Consider the following 22,491-nt stretch of genomic DNA (forward strand, 5'->3'; position numbering starts at 1 on the left):
TAGATATTTCTGTGACTTTATGACTTATGTAGGGACCAGCTGTTTGTATCTTGATATAATCTTTATGATTGGTTTGTATATCGAACAGTGCAGCTGTACTTCGATTTGATGATTAGCAAAGATTGCCTGTTAAGAAATAGACAAATAGTTATAATGGGCAACTTAAATGTTTTATATTTCTAACTTGAAATGTTTATATCAAGGAAGAATCTATCAATGACCCTTCCATTAGTCTGGAAGAGGATCCTCTTTCAAATAAATGACAAGATTCTAAAACAAGATACTAAAACGACCAAGCTAGTATTGCTTGATTCACTTCTACAAGAGACAAAATGAATTGAAAATGATTGCTAAACTCGAAATATGTCTTCATGTCTTAGAATAGTGTATTTTTTTAAAAATAGGTTGAAAAACATACCAACTTTTAAACACAAGATTCTAAAAATTAGAAGCATTTACAATTTTTCACCAATGTTGTTAAAGGGTAAAATAAGTTATTAATGAAACTATGTATAAATATTATAGATTAATCAGAGTTTTAGTTTCCAATCAGGTATGATTGCCCCAGGTAATCCAGCAAAATAAATTCAAATATTAAATTTGGGCATGAGATAAAAAGGTCATCATTACTTCTAAAAAAAACCTAAAAACAGCCAAAACCTCGATGACGTAACAAATATTTTGTCGAATTAATTCGTGTGTTAGATACAGGGTATGTCCTTAAATCCAGTTTATAGAAACCAAGAATTTTAGTACCATATTCAATTGTATTACAAGGATGTTACGTTGACTTAAGAGGAACATTTGACAAAACAGTTGTAATCGTAAAATCTTTAATACAACAGCTTCATTTAAGCGAAATGATTAGACGGACAGCGGACATTCAGATTTTATATTTAGAGTAGCTGCGCTTTTATTCTTTATGCAAAAGATATTATCGGAACATATATCAAGCTTAAATTATTTCATTCAGGAATTTCGTGTGAAATTAGATGAAATGGAAACTGTGTACAACAAGAACTAAGAGGAACAACCTAACCAAGTTAAATTGTAATTATTGTTCAAGACTGATATGCAAAGCAAGATCAAAATACTACATTAAATTGTTAAATATTAGAATATTTATATTTTTCTCAAATATATTTGAGATTCTACTAGTCGCCCTGGCACTGTAAAGGTGAATAAAGGCCATTAAAGTTAAAAGACTCAATTTTAACATTTATTTACAAAAATATACGATTAACAAAATTGATAACAATTAAAACTAGTGATGGCAATCCGTCGAATTTTTGGGCCGGATTCGGATTCCGGATTCTTAAAAGAATCCGTCAAAAAAAGTGGCGGATTCCGGATTCTTATTTTTGGCGGATTCCGGATTCTAGCAGTATTTTTAAAGGCTTTTAAAAAAATTTAGTGCTATATATGTCCTTAAAATTAATGTTCTTGGTGTTCTCTATAATTCACTTCCGAGAATCGAACCAGATTTTAAAAAAAATTATATGTAATGATGATAATCTTTTCCTTCAAAAAGTGAGAGTTGAAAGAAAAAACTAAGACACTAATTTTAGCATACCAATTAAGAATCCGGAATCCGCTATTAAAAAACGGATTCGGATTCCAAAATTGGCCCAAAAATTGGGCGGATTCCGGATTGCCAACCCTAATTAAAACATCTCGACATTATAATTGGTAGCTGTGAATAAATATAGTTTATTAAAATGTCTTCTGATAAATAAATATATATTAAGTAACTTCAGAACATTAAAAAAAGCTATAAACAGTAGATGAATGTAATGTATAAAACTGTTTTGTTTTTTAAGAAAGCTAGTGGTAATTGAAAAGAGTCCAACTAAAAACATAGGCAAATATTTTAAGGGTCTGCAAAAAAATAAAACTTATTATTTTTTATTTGGGTTTAAATATGACATTACTTGCAAACCTTTTTTGCTGACTAAATTCTACGCATAATCCAAGGCAAGTTCACATATAGGTACTTTTGTTACTTTTCATTCAGATCATTTTATCATCAGTTATTTCACATATTTAAAAATATATATCATCGTCTATATATAGTTTACAAGTTATACAATCACATTCTATCAACAATCTTTTAAAGGGCCTTTGTTATTTAATAAAATTAATTTCATTTTCTATGTGTAAGCATTATCTAAGATGTTTCAATACTAAATTAAATCAACCCACATTATAGGTACAAACTAAAAGATTCATTAATTCCTTTTATTTTGTCATGAACAGATTGATTTTTATATTTGATTTAGATTCTTAGCCCAATAGTGTAAAATAAAAAACAAAAGATTTTATAAAAAATACATAAGATAACAATTAATAATTTATATTTTTGAACCAAATAAGTTATTTGGCAAGTCATAGGTTTGATGAGATCTCATTTATAAGCGTTTACACCTCCAGCATTTCACGTACACGTGGTTGAATATTTCTTTTTTTCATATTATACTTCCAATTTTTTTGTGTTTTCTACTTTTTCATAAACAATTACATCTAACGCTAAATGTTATGCAAAAAGCTATTACAAATTACTTTTTGTCTCAATGATTATGATTATCCTTATTAACTTAGGTAAAATAGTTTATTTCTGATGAATTATCAGTAGTTATGGACATGATTTAGTTCAGCTGTGATAGTTTTGTGAATGTTGTCATGCTTGTTTAAAATTACAAAAACCATTGATGAGTTATGATAATAATTAATAAATATGCATTGCACACAACGCTAAAGTTCAGGAAAAGTTTAGGCCAAGAGAAAGTTTCAATTTTAGATTTTAGACGGAAGTCAACTTTTTTCCTAAGCATTATCAAAAATGAAATACAGCTGACTTAAAATCAATGCAAACTTTATGAAGATATCTATTCTTTGAATGTATATTATTTTTTTTAACTTTTCTTGTATTTTAGCATAGTGATAAAAATCAGTTTTCACTAAGACGACTTTTTTAAAGCTATGTTGTATGAATATTTACAGAAAGTAAAAATTATAAAATATTTCAAAGATTGAATGGTAATGTTTAAAATCGACTTAAAGCTTTAACTGCACTGTCTTCGTTTTATTTTTTAGATAAATTAATATTGCTGATAATTTCACAACTACAGCATGAAGGAAATCTGAAATAAGAACACAATCAAACGCTTTGTTGATATCAAACTAACAAGGTTACAAAATAGATCCTTTAGAAAATACTATATTTAACAATACAAACAGTACGTAATACTTTTTGAAAACTAGTGGCTACGTCCACAAGAAGGAAGTAGGGTTAAACCTTTACAATTAATTTTTAGCGAAGATTTCTATGACCTATGCGCATCCTTGTAGAAATTGTTCTGAATGTCGGCTTGTCAGTAATTTGGTGTAATTTTTTCGACTTGTAAATAAATTAAACAATGGAATTTATTTTTAAATATTTGGTAGTTACTGTAGAGCTTATATCCCCATATAAAAGTAACAGGGTGTTTACAGTGTGTCTATCTGTCTGTTTTCCGAAATATCTTGCTCATTTGTCCTGGAAAGGATTTTGGTCGAGTTTACCATCACCCTCCATAGAGAAATAACTCCTAGAAAAAAATACACTCCCCACCCCTATTTTTTAAAAATCTTTTAAAACTAAAATTTAAGATAGCGGAGGGGGGGGGGTTGACTTCGTCTCTTCCAAAGAAGTTCCTTGAATGCCTCTAGGGTCTTAGCTGCTAGTGTTAAATATGAGAAAAATACCTGAATGTATCCACCTCTACAGATCTTTGATCCTCTCCAAGCACTATCAGCTTCATCTCAGTGTACTCTTGACTAAAACAATTAGTTTAAATTGATTAAGTATTTTTTGTTGAATGTATTACTTGTTCTGTAATATGAAATAGGGATATCATGACAAAGGACGATAAATAATCTTGCCTCATTCTTATATGCATTTCTTCCTGTATATGCTGATAATTGTTAATGGTAAAAATGGAATGCTGATCAAGTAAAGTAACAGACAAGCAATTCTTTGATCGCACGACCTTTTTATGAAAGACAGTGCATGGTACCCAATTAGTTGTATTTGTATCACAAAGATGACATAATAGCAGTAAGTACCATTTTAACGCCTTTCATGAGATTTAGATAGCAAGTAGGCACTAAAATGTTGCGGGTTATGTATATTTTTCACTTGAGTTTTTATAGTTGCTTTCATTACATCCGTTTTAAAGATCCTTGGCAAATTCAGAACAAGTGTAAAGAGATAAGAAATTAAGAATACAACCACAAACCTCCCCCAACCTCTTTAATGTTCACAAGAATTTCATGCACAAACATTGGGGCAAAGATTAACATATCATCTATTGTCCTACCCATTGGATAAAATGCCAAGCCCTAAAGGTAACTAAATAGCTTCTTGCTTGTTTTATTATTCCCCGCTGTGGTCAGATCCACATTTCAAGCCACTTTAATAAATTAAATATACAAAACAAAGGAAAGTCCTAACCAATTTTTTTATGAGAAAAGAAATTAATTATGTCATATTCTATATCAAACTTATGCTATTGTCCGAAAAAGCCATAAAACAAAATTAAATAAGATTTTTTGCGGATTTTTTAACCTAAGTAAATATTTAATCAATGCACATCTTTCTTGAAGTGTAAATGGAAAACAAAAAATGTGTGCCCTATAAGACATTTTAGACATTTATATCAAGATTAAATCCTGAAATTTTCTAACAAGGGTTTTTTTGAGAAAATTAAAGGGTGAGGGAAAAAAAATGCGTAGATTTTTAAAATTCAAATTGCGCGACTTGTGTTAATTGTAGAAAAAAGGCACGCATGCCGTTAGAACCGCTAAGAAGTCTATTTTCAGGAACCATTCTTGTGCTATGCGTAGTTTAGGAGCTACGTGTTAAAATGTCCAAACTGATGTAAAACTTGACTTGTGAGTAAATTTTAAAATATAACTAAAAATTAGAGAAGATATTTTTCAAAAAGAGATGCCTACATTTTAAAATTTTAAATTGCGCAGCTTGTGTTAATAGTAGAAAAATGTTACGCATACCGTTAGAACCGCTTTGAACTGTATTTTTTGGAAATCTAAGAACGGTTCCTTTGCTACAAATAATCTAGGAGCCAGAAGGTAAAATGTCCCAAAATTTACTCGCAAGTCAAGTTTAAAGTCAGTTGGGACATTTTAACACGTAGCTCCTAAACTATGCGTAGCACAGGAATGGTTTTCATATTTCCTGAAAATAAACTTCTTAGCGGTTCTAACGGCATGCGTGCCTTTTTTCTACCATTAACACAAGTCGCGCAATTTGAATTTTAAAAATCTACGCATTTTTTTTGCTCACCCTTTAGATTTGAAAATTTCAAGTTCAATTTTTATCCCCTAGGAGTTACTGCATAATTATGACAAGAAAAGCAAAGATTATTTATTTAAAATTTTGAGCAACTTTGCTTTTATGAAGTCTTTCATAAAACCTCTCATATATGATTTATTTAAGGCTGAATTTCTGTGACCTTAGCAATGCAACTGATAAAAATGGCCATTAATTAACTACTTTTAGGAGTTCTTTTATGAAGAACTTTATAAAATGAAACTTGTTTAAAATTCAAAAAAAAAATAATCTTTGCTTGTCTTGTCATGATTATGCAGTAACTCCTAGGGGATGAAAATTGAACTTGAAATTTTTAAATCTAATTTTTGTTAGAAATTTTGAAAATTTCTGGATTTAATCTTGATATAAATGTCTAAAACTTTTGTTTTCTACTTATAGGGCCCACATTTTTTGTTTTACATTTACACTTCAAGAAAGATGTGAATGGTGAAAAGGTCTAGATGATCAATCTCTTAAATAAAACAAAAGTTAGGAACAATACAACCACATGATTGGTTAGAAGGTATACATATTTTGACAAAAGTCAAGTATTTAAAGTTGAAATTCTAGTGAAAATCAGCCGCAAAATTTCGTCAGCTTACGTTAAATATAAAAGTTGGACGGATTATTATGTGTAATTGACCATCTAGTTTAATAAACCTATTGTCTGCATACTAATGGAAATAGATATTTATCACATCGTATGATAGACAGCTTTCCGCGGATATTAATCTTCTGACTTCTATTTTAATAATCTTGGAAAATGTGCTTAATACGATGCTATGTGATTTTTCATTATGGCGGAGAACCGGTTCTAATCCAGCGGATATTAATCGGTTTGGAATCCATACTGGAATAGTTATTTCTCGCATCGTATTATAAACGGCTTTCCGCGGATATAAAATGTACAATTATGAGATTAAAACTAGTTTTTTAGCCCCGAGGTGACGAAGTCACCGGCTAAAAAAACTAGTTTTAATCTTATGATTGTACATTTCTATATTCGTAGAAAGCTGGATATAATACAATGCTAGACATAGTTTTTTCGTATGGATGAGAACCGGTTCCTATCCACCGGATTCGAATGAATATGAGAAAAGAAATTACCTGCATCTTGTTTTAACATGACTCTTCATAATATCTCCTGATGGATCACAACTGACGTCAGTACTGAAATATATATTGCAATTACCTAACACTACAAATTTGTTCGTATTATAATTTTAGTAGCGAAGCTACTCTTTAATTTGAAATGTCCGTAAGTATGTCAATATGGAGCATAATAAAGTATAAAACATCCAAAGACGCCTGACTGCCTTTAAGCAGATTTTTAGCCGATTTTTTTTAAGCCAACAAATCAGATTATACAAATTTGGCTACCAATGTACCCTTTCTCCTTCGAAAATTGGAACTACATTCATAAAGCAATGAACACTGCAAGTGTCCTTTTGACCTGGAGATGCAAGATGGAGACGGATATTGCTTACCTACCTAGCTACCATACAACATTGTGTAGGTATATTAAATCAGGGATTCAGGAAATGAAAAATGTTAGAAAAAACTGTTAAATCTGAAACTTATACACATTGTATAAATAATAATTTAATCAATAATCCTTTCTTCTACCAATTAAGGCAAGAGGCAAAAAAATAGTGATAAATACTAAGCTTTTCATAAAATTAACGTCTGGGAAAAGAGAAAGGATAAGACAATAAATTTTATGCTAACCAATAACAACGAGTAGAATTATCATTTACATGCGATTATCCCCTCCCTGCTGGTGTTAAGAAATGTGAGAAGTTTATTTGATGGGATGGGAATGCAGTAAGGTATATATGATGAAAAAGGCGTACGTACACAACTAATTTATTTGTCTCAAATTTAGTCAAAATTTAATTTTTTTATTAACATAATACAGTAGAAAATTTTTTATTAGAAAATAGTTATAACAATATTATTTCAGCTATCACCTCTTTTGATAAATGGTATTAGTCGATGTAAAGAAATATAATTGAAAATTTATTTCAACATAATGCTACTCGGTTCGACAAAAGTTACATCCATTTATAAAAGTTTTCCTTAAATAGGAAATCTCTTAGCTGGACCCAATGATTTCTGCTTTGTTTTATATAAATTACTGTAGGTGGTTTTAGTCTATTCGTGCGCCATCCCTCTATGCAATAAAAAAAATTAAGTAAAGTAAAGGAAAACTGATTATTTTCCATAAAAAATTATTCAAAATCTATTATTTATTTTTCCGAGCCACATTTTATAAATTAAGTATCTTCGCTTGTAATGTCTTACAAACTTTAGCAGCTAGCAGCTCGACTTAGTGCACTTTTAAGTGATCATAACACATTCTCTTTACTTAAGTGTTTTTTACTCACTATATATTTGGTGCTATGCAAAACGGAACAAGAATCTTATTCTTATTGTAGCTTTTTGGCCAGTTATATTCGAATGGACATTAGATACAAACGAGAATGGAACTAAACTTTATTCCTGTATTCCAATCCTATATATTCAACTAGCGTCTACGCCCCTAGAGGCCTTTAGGGGTCTTGAGGAGGGGTAGTTGAATTCATAACCCATTTTTTATTTTAGATTTTTAAAAATATTTATTTTTCTATGGGCGATTTCTCATGGGAGGATGGTGGTACCCTCCCCCCCAAAAAAGTTTTAAACCTTCCTGGGATCCAAGAGAAGCTACCGTATAGAGTAGAATCCGATCGGATTAGCGAGATCCTTCGGTATAAACCGACTGACAATCATCATGTTACTTTTTTATTAAGGATAAATATGAATAATTGTCGGGTTGTCAATCAGTTTTAAACAAATCTCTTGCAATTCAAAAATTATATATAAAAATTAATAAAATGTTCGTGTGATCATAATTACAGTGCACTATGAACTATTTAAATTTCATTCAAAGTGGGAATAGGAAAAGGCACTTTTAATTAACTTGAAAGCGTCAAAATCTAAATTTCTTGGCATACGGCAGCGTTATTAATTTTCACTAATTCTCTAAAAAAAATATTAAATTTCTTCTAAGAAGTGAATTGAATGAATATCAAAATAAAAATATCGGTTATATTGAGGTATGCTTAGAGGAAGATTTTAAATGGTGTTTTTGAGATCTTGTGCTTCATTTGTGCTGATTAATAAAAAATTAACAGTGGAAACTTGTAACCAAAAGATGCATCTACATTTCATATTTACAGTAAAAACATCCTAAATGAATATTCTGAAAAATAAGATTTGCCTATTTTTTGGTTCGCAGTGTAGGTTCTAGTTAGTTATACTTAATCTTCACTTTTTTCTTGCAATGCCGTATTTAGTGTTCTAGCCAACAAAAAAGAAAGGGGACTATCCACGAATCAGAGCAAGTGATACTAAGCATCTTCCAGCATTAACCCATAGTATTTTTTAGTGAAAATACTAGGTTTATGTTTAATATTTGCTTTATCGACTAAAAAGTTAGGTTTCACCATGGTTTTATATGAAAAAAACTTTGAAATGTAAAGCAATTTTTAAAGCAATATCATCAAATGCTTCGTTGATATCAAAGGACAAAATAAAATAACACTTCAGAAAAGCATCAAATGTTGTAAATTGCAAAAGTACATTAATTAAACTGTTTACAAGTTACCAACCCTTTTTCTAAATATACATTTTTAATTACAATGATTTATTTTGTGTCAAAGCTTTAAAACAACAGATTGATCTCATCAAAACATTCGATGATATTGCACCAAACAATGCTTAACATTTCAAAGTTTTTTTTCATATAAAACCATGGTGAAACCTAACTTTTTAGTCCTTAAAGCAAATATTAAACATAAACCTAGTATATTTACTAAAAAATATTACGGGTTAATGCTGGAAGATGCTTAGTATCACTTGCTTTGGTTCGTATTTTTTAGTGAATATACTAGGTTTATGTTTAATATTTGCTTTATCGACTAAAAAGTTAGGTTTCACCATGGTTTTATATGAAAAAAACTTTGAAATGTAAAGCAATTTTTAAAGCAATATCATCAAATGCTTCGTTGATTTCAAAGGACAAAATAAAATAACACTGCAGAAAAGAATTAAATGTTGTAAATTGCAAAAGTACATTAATTAAACTGTTTACAAGTTACCAACCCTTTTTCTAAATATACATTTTTAGTAGCGAAGCTACTCTATAAATTAATGTCCGTCCGTCTTAGTTTGGGGGAAACGTAAATTTCTCAGCTCCTATAAAAGATAAAAGGCTGAAACTTTTTGACAACATTCCTATTATTAAGGAGCACAATTAACTATAAAACATCAATGGCGGTCTGACCGTTTTTTAGCAGGTATTAGGCTATTTTTGTATTTTTCATAGTTTTCTCCATATCTTTGGTGTTTATGGTCCGATTTCCAAAAATTTTTCAGTTAAAGATATTAAAATTGAATTTCCTGTATTTAAGAAAACATCTATGACAGTCAGACTGTCTTTAAGCAGGTTTTAGGCTATTTTTGTATTTTTCACATTTTCTTCCATACCTTTGGTGTTTATGGTCCGATTTCCAAAATTTTTTCAGTTAAAGATATCAAAATTGAATTTCCTGTCGATTTAAGAAAACAACTATGACGGTCAGACTGTCTTTAAGCAGGTTTTAGACTATTTTTGTATTTTTCACATTTTCTTCCATACCTTTGGTGTTTATGGTCCAATTTCCAAAAATTTTTCAGTTATAGATATCAAAATTAAATTTCCTGTCGTTTAAAGAAAACTACCTTGATGGTCAGACTGTCTTTTTGCAGGTTTTTGGCTATTTTTTTAATTTTTCCCTTTTTTTCCATATCTTTGGTGTGTATGGTCCGATTTCAAAATTTTTTAGTTAAAAATATCAAAATTAAATTTCCCTTTGTTTTGAGCATCCAGTATGTAATTTACTTTGACCGTTAGTCTGTTAGTCATAGTACTGATATATAAGTATTAAAAAATTAAAAACAAATGTTGAAAAGGTTTCGTGATTTTCCCCCAATATACATATTTTTGACAACTAATCTTTAAATTCCTATACATAATTTTTGTGCTTCGCTACTTATGGATGTTGTCATCCTTGTTAATTACAATAATTTATTTTGTGTCAAAGCTTTAAAACAACAGTTTGATCTCATCAAAACATTCGATGATATTGCACCAAACAATGCTTAACATTTCAAAGTTTTTTTCAAATAAAACCATGGTGAAACCTAATATTTAGTCGTTAAAGCAAATATTAAACATAAACCTAGTATATTTACTAAAAAAAATACTATGGGTCAATGCTGGAAGATGCTTAAAATCACTTGCTCTTGTTCGTGGATAGTCCTCTTTTGGTTATAAAATTTGGGCACTAGTGTAATTCATAGTCCAAGGTCCTTATTTACATTGGAAGTACAGAAATATACCGCAAATGCTTACCCTAAACACTGTGTAATATAAACATATTGTGAGTATTCTTCCTTCCCACCAGGACTGTTGATTATGTACCTCAAATTTCCTGAAAATATTGAAAAATATATACCTTTAAAATTTCCGTTTTATGGATTATAAAGTTAAAGCAATATTACATTCATTTGTTACGACCATTGTTCGTTTGAATAAAAAAAGTTAATTTAATTTTGAATTGGCCTTTTATTGGTCATTTGTATTGTATGATGTCATTTTTTTGTAGGCACTATAAATAGATTCTCAATTTATAGTATCTAATACTTAATGTTGTCTGATTTAAGCTTTGCTTTTACTGTTTTATCATCCTAGATATAAACTTTTAAGACTAATGTTAATGAATTTGTCAAATAAAGAAGGCCCAGCTATTAACTATTTGATTGGTTATAGCAAAGCTTTTAAATTTTTATCCAGGGTATTCAAACCGCAAAATATATAGTGAGCTGTTTCTTTTAATTTAATTCATCTGAAATAATTTATATTGACGGTGGATTTGGGTTTGGGTGTGTTACCGCCTAACAATTTTGGGGGTAAATTTCTTATTGGGGGGAGAGTAAAACCTCATATATTTTTAAAATAGATCCACAGGTATTGTCATGTATTTTTTATGTGGGGGGGGGGGGTTGTAAAAGCCCGTATTACCCGCCCTCCCTGATAACCTTGTATTGTATTTTATCAACTTATTTTGCTACACAACTATACAATAGTGCATGTCCATATGTATTTAAACATTTTTGGGCGGCCAAGTTGCGGTTTCGAATCCCTATTAATGATATCTATCAAAGGATCAAAAGAAAGTTTTATTTGTGTTTGCAGACTGCCCGTGAACAAATTCTATGCCACCCAGAATATACAACACATGGATTTCAGAAAACTATTCACAAGGTTTAGAATTTTAGTCCGTCAAATAGAATATTGTTAAGCCAACAAATAATAAAACTTTGAGAACTAGTGTAATATAAACATCTCATTGTCCCCTGTCTCTCTAGCTAATACTAATCATCTTTATAACAATCTAATTTACTTAAAACATGATAAATGTAAAAGAATTTTAGAGAATCTGAGAATGCTATATGCAATCTTTTACTACAAACAATATTTAGACAAACTCCTCGAAATGAAATCTTGTTAGCTTTGTTTTCTCGTAAGAACATACATGGAATTTTTGCAGTAAAAGCTTTTAATAAATTCCAGACTTGTTTACAATAATATTTCTTGTAAGCAAGGCTTTTCTTACTGTGTGTATCTTTCTACATACCTTCTACAGATATAGTTTTATTCATCGTTGTAATTTTAATAGATTATTTTTTTTATTTGAAATTGAAAGGAGTATTGTTTTTACAATTTTTTTACAGGAACGCAGTCATTTTTATGGTATTTCAGTACTTATAAAATTCTCTTTATGTTTATAAATTTAAAGAGGTATGTTAGTTTTTCAAAAAATTTATTTTTGTTTTCTGATTATATTCTAAGGGTTTTTGATATCTTTAATTTATTTAAAATTTAATTGTTTTCTCTTATTTTTAAAGTAATATGGAATTTAAGGAGGGTGGGTGGGGTATTTATTTGTGTATATTCTCTGTGGATGGCCCTAGCCCTGCGACGCTATAAAATTGTATCAAAAATAACCTAACCTTACAAATAAAAAAAATACATGAAAAACTAACCCCAACCTTCCCTAATTTTCAATTTATTTCATAATAATTAAGGAGAGGGTATTAGTTCTGTGCACGACTAGAAACTCGAGGAATTTCTATTCTTGACTCCTTGCTTGCCCCTTTCAATACAGAGTAATTAGATGTTATGGGCGCAGCTGCTCTTTTTTAATAACTGACCAACCTGTCAAGCTTTTTGCTGTTCTGGGTCTGATCCAGGATGAGTTGGTTCTGCATAATTTCTCTGGACCCACCATAAAATTTTCCTTCTTCGAATTTGCAGGCAATGTACTTTCTAAAATAATCAATGAGAAATGTTAACAAATATCGGGTATTCCCACCTTCCGTATTTATTTTGAGAAAAAAGAGGGGAGGGGGAGTTATTTTTGTATGTTTTACCCAAAGCTAGTTTAGGTTAGGTAATATTGGGTACAGGGTAGCCACGCAGGGCTAGAAACTTCTTCCTTCTTTTCAATTTATCACAAAGATAATTAGTGCGGGGTTTTCTGTGCTTGATAAACACTGGCCTGTCATTGGTGATTTAATCTGTGCATTGGCCTTTCATTGGTCATGACGTCATTTTTTAAAGGCAATATAAAAAACTTAGTATGTTAATATTTTAGAGAGTAAAGTTTTTTTCGTAGCATGACCGATTGAAAATAGTGGATGCTCATTTTTACAAAGAATCTTAGAGAAAAACACTAGCAAAGAAATTAACGTTTTTTCCATTTCGTTTCTTACATACGGACGAACATACATTCAATTCTATAGAGTAGCTTCTGTATTAGAAATGAAAATTAAAAAATACTTACTTGTTCCTATTTGAGGTGTTGTCATACTACTTGATATTGGATTTATGGTACGAAGTCTGAAAAAATCATTATGAGGATTAGGTCTTTTGTAGGAAGAGGTCTTTTGTGGGCTTAGGTCTTTTTTAGGGTTAGGTCTTTTGTAATTTAGGTCTATTAAAGGTTTTGGTCTTTGTTGCAACGCCTCGCAATAAACGAATACTAAATGTTTATTTCAATCTTCAATTTGTGCAAACTTTTCATAGTATTCCTTCATATCTATAAAATTATGACTTTGAATTTAATTTATAAATATTATAGAATATTTCGGTGCTTAAGCATGGTTGTTACGCCAGAAAACTGACATCGATGACTAAAATAATCTTTAACTAGTAAAAGTTATTTGCTTTCTCAAAATTTCGGTATAATCTCTTAATCCTTTGGTTGCAATGATGTGTATTTTTTTCATTAATTTTACCAGTTATCTAAAGGGATAGGATAATGGCAAATAAACTAATGTATATCCCCAATTATATAACTTTGGAGACTATATAAGTAAACAGCCCTATGTCCCCTCCCTTACTTGATTTTAACAGAGAAAAAATGAATTAAGTGTAAATTTGATTTATAGAAAGAAAGAAACAATAACAACATACATATTTCCACGAATTATTAAATACAATGATGTAAAATGACTATTTAGCTGAGTTTTTGAAATTCAAGAATTTATGCTGACCTGTATACATAAGAAAATAGTAATCACATACAATTTCATCTATCATATGTGTGTAATCGAAGAAAACATGTATTGTGTATCCCTTCTAACCTCTCATTGCTCCAAAAGACATCTATATCTCTTAATTTAAGCGCTGCTCGAATTTGCCATAACCAAAGACGTTAAAAATGGTTCCTACTGCTGCTATGTCAGGTGCGCGACATAAACAGGTGCAACTCATTATTATGCACAGATAGGACTTCTCAGAAAAAGTTCGTGTCACCAAAGGGTTGGTTGTCAGTTGGATGTTACTTAGCCTTATCATGTATAGTGGGCGTAAAGTAAGTACGATTCTCTAGATGAGATCTTTAGATGATTATTTAAAATCGCAAGAATTCCGTCCCAATGAGGTAATTGGTAAACAAAACTAGCATACAAAAAAGTAAAGTTAGTGTAATATTTATGAGGAAATACCTAGTAATTTTGTTATTACCAGGGATAGAAAAATAAATCATTCTCACCAAGTAGTAAGAAGATATTATAGATTATACTGGTTCATATTTCCTCATTCGTTGGCTTAAAAACTTTGGGTACTTTTATGAAATATTAATTGGTTGAATTAATTTTGTAGTGTCGAAACTTTTTTTCTACTGAAGAATTATTGTTCATTGACTTATCCTTTATCTTCCCGTTTTTTGATGTGTCAAATTCAGGCTTTAAGTGGAAAAAAGGAGTTGTAGATCTACATGTGCGTCCCTATCCTCCCTGAGTTATAACAAATGACTCAATGATGTTTACAACTGCTACATTCAAGTTCATTAGGTCAACACAATCAATGACGTTGAAATAATTTCAAAACAAATATGTAGTTCGAAGCTTCTATGCAACAAAGATTTGTCCATAAGTCAGTTTGATTATTATTATATTATGCAACTTAAACATATTTCAAATTTTTGTCAATAGACATCCATCAAAAAAAATTCTGACGTCATAAAAATGAGGGATTAGGAGAGGAAGAGTGGGAAAAAACACCTAAAAAGAGATGATTATTCTATCATTTTTATCCTATAATATAAAGTAGTAATTTATAAATATCCTAGGTGGTTTTAAGCTATTTTTTTTTACATTTCTCGCCCTCCCCTAGAGGCGAAGCAACTAGTTAATTTAAAAATATACTAAAATGTTGTTTACTTGGTGGTGTCGTAATAATCTTCAGTTTTCTTTGAGAACATCATGGACAACAGCGAGTTCTTGTTTTCTTTCAGCACCTCAAATAATTATATAATAATTTTTAAAAGCGAAGCTTTTCTATAAATAGGGTCTGTAGGTCAGTAAGGACCGGTTAGCTCTTTTCATTAATTTAGACATGTTAGATTTTAAACTTTGCATGATGATTCCCATAACAGGTGCAATTTGGAAAACCTTCCCCTAGAAACTTCTTAGGAGCGCATGTCGTTTTAAATTTTAGGTGAGAGTACCTTTACCCTTCTTAGTGAAATCGCCCTAGCAAATAATTACTTTTTTTAAAGAAAATAAATTTAAAGCAGCCGCTGGTATCTAAAAAAGGGCTTGATTGATAGTTCAACAATTTACAGGGAAGCTTTGCATTGATCATTAACAGGTTTAAGCTTTATGGTGTTAGAAAAAGTCAAACAAACATTTTAGAAATATTATTTTATAAAACTTTTAATTAAGAATCATCATAAACAAAAACAGATACTTAGAAAAGTATACATTTAATTTTCCAGATGCTTTCAATATTAGCAACCTAATATTTTAACTTCCTTCTGGGACAAAATAAAATTTAAAAATCATAATTTTAGAGTTTTAGTCAAAAGGAAAGGAGAAATTAAAAATCAAGGACGTCTAAGCTTTTTTTTTACCAATTGTGGTGCATGAAATGTAAATAAAATGGGCTTTGAGCAATGGCGCGAAAAGGCATATTTTTTTATTGATTAAGTTTTGGACTTGCCTTTGTTAGGGCGGGGGGGGGGGGGTAAACTTCTTAGTATTTATAAATCGTTGGGGTGTGCCGTACCTTAATTTATTCAGGCTTTGCTTTTTAGGACACCTGATCCCATTGATGCTAGCTATCCAGATTCCAGACTTTACAGATGTATGTTGTGGGTCATTTATGTGATACACATTATAACATACTGTAAGAGATTTTAAAATTCAATTCTCATAATAATGTAAAAGGACTCTGTCTGTCTGTCTGTATATACTGAAGGATCTCGCTAACCACTAATATGGTTCTCCTTTACAGAGTAGCTTCTCAAAGGTCATGGGAAGGTTAATATCTAACTTAGGGTAGTGAACCACCACCTTTCCAAGACAAATCACCCCTAGAAAAAAAATGATACCCCATACAATTTTTAAAAAACTTTTTCTTTTTAAACTACAATTGAAAATTGGGGGTCGTCACCTCCCCCCACACTTGTAAGGGCCTTTTTGGGCTTGGTCGCTAGTTAAAATAAAAGTTTTATTATGCACATTACTATTTTTAAATTAATAATGTATAAGAAAAGGCATATTCGATATATGATTGAAGCTGTCGAATTGTTGAACTTACAGAAAATACCTTAACACTTGCTCTTTAAAAATTCTTTAAGTTTTGCCATGCATATTTTTTAGAGTAAACTCAGTGACATTCTCTGCATGTTTAACAAAATTGTAACAAGCAAAGTAAAAAATATTGTCAATTTCCCTCCATCTAGTAAAGGACCAAAAACAAACATAGTCAAAAAATTAGGGAGGGAGAGAACATTGGACTGTAAATTAAACTTGTATCCAAAGTTTTTTTTTCATCTCCGTTATCTTATTCTTGTTCAAAACTGGCAGTTATCAAACTTTTCAACCAACAATTTATATCTAAATATGGGGCAACTTTGTATTTCATAATTGGGGTAATAAATCAATACATCGTCCATTATCTTATCCGTTGAGACCCCTTAGTATAAGGGTATATTATATTGTATTTTTAGATAGGCTAGGTTAAGTAAGACGAAGCAGTGTTAAAGTTTCCTTATGGGCAGTGAGAAAGTTTTTTTTCAAAGTTGAAAATAAGAGTGAAATCTACTAAGCAACTAACTGGGATTGTTGAGATATATTTGACTTGAGAAAAATTATGCATCCATTTTTCACATCAATTCATGTCCAACAAAACTTTAAGAATAAACTTTTCATACTAAATTTTAGACAAGTACGTACGAATGACGCGATATTGTAAAAGAAATAATTCATGCTACTCTTGCTAGTCCAGATAAATTTTATCGGGTATAGTCCCTTCCGTGACAACGTCTCTTAAGTGGCGCTTCGTCGTATTTTCACATTAGCTTTTCCCCTATTTCTAGCCCCTGCGGGGCAATCACCTAACCTAACTTAACTAAACCTAACCTATAACAACCTATCAAAAGCTACTGTGAAAATACGACGAAACGCCCCTTAAGAGGCGTTATCACGAAAGAGACTATAAATAATCTTATGAGCAAAGTAAGGTTATAAGCAAGGACCCATATATTCATATTTCTGAAAGTCTTTGACCTTGGGTACTAGAAAATGTGCAACTTTTCCTATTTGGGCCCAGAAAAAACTGGCTTTATCTTATGAGTTTTATTTTAGTTTTCGTGTAAAATTGTCTGTAATGCGATTCTATATAAGATTTTTCTGTATGGCTGAGAACCGGTTCTAATCCAGCGGATATTAATCGGTTTCTAAGCCATACTGAAACAAATATTAAATACTCACTTCTAAAACTTTTTGATGTGGATAGTCAGACGGGTTTTCACAAAAACCTCCAATTTGAATGTCTAAAATACCTCCAATGCCATTGTCTATAATAAAAAGAAAAATAATGCAAAAAATGTATTATGACATTAATTTAAATAGGGTATATAGATCATTAATTGTAAACCAAGTCTCTATAACAAGGGTAATTGTTTAATAGAAGCAAAGCTATATTTTTAAAATTATAGCAAAATATGATAAAAACCGAAAGTTTAAAAATAAATCATCTGTACTTCAATGGCTACATTCTTTTATTGGACTAAACAGACAAACGGACAGACGGACATAAAAACGTACAGAATAGTTTCGCTAATATAAGTAGAAAAAAGTAAAAATTAATAAATGATTGGAAGAAATTAGTAAATAAAGTGTACGCCGCCATATTAGGTTGAGATTAAATAACAAGGATGACAACATCCATAAAAGCGAAGCACTGAAACGGTAGGACAAACGGACATTAACACTTGTAAAGTATCTGAACTGAATAATCAGAATTTAAAAGTATATGAGTCGAAGAAAAATTGTAAATAAATTTGTTGAAAAACTGCTTGAAGCAGCATAATGTTTATGGACATACTTACATTTTTTGGCTTGATTATAGAGTTGCTTCGCTTATAATATTGTTCTTTGTTGTCCCAGAAATCAATAAAATCAAAAATCAGATAAAACGGATAATTAGAACACTTGAAAATTTGTTGTTAAAAAAGTAGAAAAATCAACATGTTTATATTGAACATACGGACATTCTGGTAATGATTATAGAGTTGCTACGCTTTCTAAATCGTACCCAACTACTACAGGAATCATCATGCAAAGTTTGAAATCGATAGGACAATTCTAACATACCTAAATTAACGAATAAAAGCTATCTATCTCGGACGGACAGACCAACCCTAATTATAGAAAAGCTTCGTTTTTAAAAATATTAGAGGAATCATCAGACAGAGAAACTAATTAAGTTTCTAAAGAAGAAAAAAGATTCTTAATAAATGAGAGAGCACTCAGGGATAGAGTGATTGGACGATAATTTAATTTCTTTCAAACATCGCATGATGATTCATTAAACATTAAGGTATGATTTAGAAAGCGTAACAATTCTACAGTCGTTACATAAAACACCGTAGGTCCATAATTAAAACCTTTTGAATTTTATACATTTTGACAACAATTTTTATATGATATAATTACCTCTATACTTCAATTCAAACAATTTTGTTGAGACTTATAAATTAATATTCTGCTTATTAAGTTCTGAAAAGTGCTAATTTTCATTTGTCCTACCGTCTCATTTAAGAGCTTCGCTTTTTGGCTGCTGTTATCCTTGTTCGATTGAAGATGAGAGGAAATTTTTAAGCAATTGCGACGGAACTAAACAGGTATGCCAAAATTTAATTAAATAAAAGGGCGGATTTTGAGAAAGACTAAACTACATAACTTTTGTGTCACTTTTTAGGAAGACGATTCCTGTGACGTCATATACATTTCGGAAAAGAAAAAGGGAAGGGGGTAAGAAAATCTCTTCATTCTTCTTCTTTCTCCGGATTTTTTTTGCATTATGACAACTTACATATTGTATGTCTACTTCTTGGTATTTTTTAAGTGGTCATGACTGGACAAAATTGGCATTTAAGTATTCTTTTTTTTCAAGAATTAAGGAACAAATTCAAATTAAAATGACCTTACCCTGACAAGAACCTAGTTTATACTGTTCCTCTTTCACAGGTCTAAAATATTTAAATTTTTAGAATTGTTACCTAATTAGTTTCTTAAAGTTCCAATATACAAACAATTTAATTTAATGAATAAAAATACAAAGGATATATTTTTGATTACAACTCAAATGACGAGTATGTTTTTTTCTACATATTTTAATCGTGATACATATTTTTTATGACATTTTATAGCAAATATTTATAAATTGTATGGTATTACATAGAACATGGAGAGAATATTTTGTCTATCAAAAGGTGTTAAAACTCAAGTATGGCCGCAAAACCGATTAATATCCGCGGGATTAGAACCGGTTCTGAGCCAAAAAAACATGTTTCGCATCGCAATTTAGACTCTTTTCTACAAAAGTAAAATAAAAAATAATAATATACAAGTTTTGTTAGCCTGGGTCTTCAGCACCTTGGGGCTAACAAAACTAGAGTCAATCTTATAATTTATAAATTTCTATCTGCGGTAGCTGTCTTTAATAACTATAACTATAGATTATAGATGTACCTGAATTTGACTGATCGTGTGAATCTGTCTTTACATCCCTAAACAAAATCATTTCATTATTCAATTTCATTTATCAACTACCAAAAACATCGAGGGGGGGGGGGGGACTTGGTGTGAGGTGTATGAAATTTTTTCAATAACATGAAAGTTTTTTTAATGAAATTTAATACCTATTTTAAATGAAAAAAGATTACTTATTGTCCCTACGTGTAAAACCATGCACACGAATGACAGGACATCCGTGTCCTTACTTTGATTAGACTCGATTAGACGCTAGTTAGGAAGTAAGAAATAAGAAATTATCAAAAACACTCTAATGAAAATTACTCACTGGCATAATTTGTCGCACATGTTAATGGCCAACTTGTAATTTTGCAAAGAATTGAACGGGACTTTTGTAATAATATTAAAAATATATTTTTTTTGTGGGGGGAGGGGGAGTTACCCCCCACCCTCCTTGTTTATTTCAGTTTAAAAGTAACTGAAAAGTAAAGAGTAATCAGTTCAGCGGTTAACGATATTTTAAGATTAAGACGAACAAACAGACATCATTCTACTTCGTATGATAGATGAATCAGGGGCGTCCAAGCTTTTTTTTTGGGGGGGGGCTAAAAAATTTTTAAGGGGGGGGTAATTGGTTTTTTTTTGGGGGGGGGTAAAATGGCCGCTAATTTTTTTTACCCCCCCCCCAAAATTTTTACCCCGGGGGTAAAATTTCATTGGGGGGAGGTAATTACCCCTCCTGAAATCTGTTGGCAGGGGTAAATTTAGTTTACCCCCCCCAAAATTTACCCCCGGGGTAAAATTTTTGGGGGGGGTAATTAAAATTTTATTAGATAAATAGTATTAAAAATGCGCGCGATGCGCGCAAAATTTTTTTTTATTAGAGATTTTTAATTTTGGGGGGGATATTTACCCCCCTAAAATTGTTTGGGGGGGGTAAATATCCCCTCCTAAATGGTTGGGGGTGCCTACGGCACCCCCAGGGTAGGGGTAAATTTAAATGGGGGGGGGGGGGGGGGGTAAAATGATAAAAATTTTGGCACCCCCAAAATCGTTTGGGGGGGGGGGTAATCGCCCAATTACCCCCCCCCCCCCCTTTGGACGCCTATGAGATGAATAGAACCTTTCATTATGATAATAGATTCCTTCATAAATGGCATATTTAGTTTACAAAAAAGAGAGATTTAGATATAATGATAACTTATTGTACAAAACAAAACACTTGTGCATATAAATAGAACAAAACAATAAAAATTATAAACTCTTTTAAATTAATCTTTTATTTTATAATATTTTATTTAAATAGATCAATTTATTAAATTATAAGGATAGCACTACAGATATAGTGCCCTACAGCTGCGAACTGGCAGCTGAAAAAAATGAAAATTTTGTGGATAGATCTGGTTTTCATGTCCTTTCAGTGAGTACAATTAAAGTTTATAAATTACTCAATGTTCCATCCCTATATCCCTGGGGACCAGTGCTATGTTATGGCAGATAAAAATTCCTGTTGATTATAGCTGCGGCTGCCTTAATCTCATTCTATAGATAGTTCTCTAAATGACTAAAACCATTGAGGCATAATATAAATTCACTTCAGGCATCTAATGGGACAAGACAATGACGATAAACAAAATTATCCCTTGTGTAGATACAATATGTGGTTGACACGTTTGCACACTCAAATTAATAAACCAACCAATAAAAATACAACAAAAGTCCTCAAAGTTGTAAAACCAATGAATAAGAAAACGATGTTATGAAATTTTAGAGACTAGTGTAATAAACAGCCACTAGTGTCCCCTCCCTACCTGAATTGACTTACCTTTGTAATATGAGTGACTAGAGTGGTCCCCAGTATAAAATTGTATACTAGTGTCCTCATCTTATTATATATGCATAGAAAATTCTATCTTAATATCTACAGTCACAACCTATTAACATATTTACTTTACAGTCTGAAATAAGGAAAATATTTATAATTAATTTCTGGTACGGCTTCGAAACCGATTCATCTCAATAGGATTAAAACCGGCTTTCAATAAATCTTAAAAATCATGCATAGCTTTTCCACGGATACTAAAATAAAATCATAATGCTGATACTAGTTTTATTAGCCCTGGCCTTCGTCCCCTCTAGACTAACAAACCAGGTTTTAAGATTATTCTTTTTCATTTAAATATCCGAAGAAAGCTGTCTATAATACGTTGAAATAAATAACTATTCTGGTATAGGTTAACAAACACAGAAAATTCCATAACATAATTTAACAACTTTAAAAAATGGTTAAAAAGTTAAATCTTTAAAAGAAATTTGGGGAGATTCAAATTCAAAAAATTGAAAATTCAGAAATCTTGTCTTTTACATTTAGTTTAGTTGTAGAATCTAATCTTTATAGAAAACACAATTATACATTATAAGATATTCTGTATAAATACAAAAATAAATCATATCAATAACATACATTTATTTATAACTAATGA

At 30.8% G+C, this 22,491-nt stretch overlaps 2 protein-coding genes across 5 annotated transcripts in view; one reads left to right on the forward strand and one right to left on the reverse strand.

The window, feature by feature from the left end:
* The first annotated feature begins 297 nt into the window (after window positions 1–297).
* The window catches only part of LOC145306209 (uncharacterized), a 324,616-nt gene continuing 302,422 nt past the window's right edge, over window positions 298–22,491 (forward strand). For all 3 annotated transcript variants that reach the window (XM_080148226.1, XM_080148236.1, XM_080148244.1), the window contains exon 1: window positions 298–325. The gene's annotated coding sequence lies outside the window, so the exon portion shown is untranslated. The remainder of the gene's footprint in view (window positions 326–22,491) is intronic.
* LOC145306119 (neurotrophin 1-like) lies at window positions 1,207–21,987 on the reverse strand. Of its 2 annotated transcripts, XR_013874897.1 has the most exons (12): window positions 21,834–21,987; window positions 20,006–20,043; window positions 19,463–19,503; window positions 17,741–17,826; window positions 15,185–15,261; window positions 13,303–13,358; window positions 12,675–12,785; window positions 10,809–10,887; window positions 6,479–6,541; window positions 3,745–3,816; window positions 2,918–3,140; window positions 1,656–2,751 (listed from the first exon to the last, which is right to left on the reverse strand). XR_013874897.1 is itself a non-coding variant. In XM_080148077.1 (11 exons), the coding sequence occupies exons 1-11, from the start codon at window positions 21,891–21,893 to the stop codon at window positions 3,083–3,085; spliced, it is 741 nt and encodes a 246-aa protein (XP_080004203.1). In that variant the 5' UTR covers window positions 21,894–21,987; the 3' UTR covers window positions 1,207–3,082. The 2 variants fall into 2 exon arrangements, 1 of the variants encoding a protein (XP_080004203.1); XM_080148077.1 differs by having other exon boundaries at window positions 1,207–3,140.

Source organism: Acartia tonsa, chromosome 2 (genome assembly GCF_053477335.1).
Source record: "Acartia tonsa isolate MP-2025a chromosome 2, ASM5347733v1, whole genome shotgun sequence".
Lineage (NCBI taxonomy): Eukaryota > Metazoa > Arthropoda > Copepoda > Calanoida > Acartiidae > Acartia > Acartia tonsa.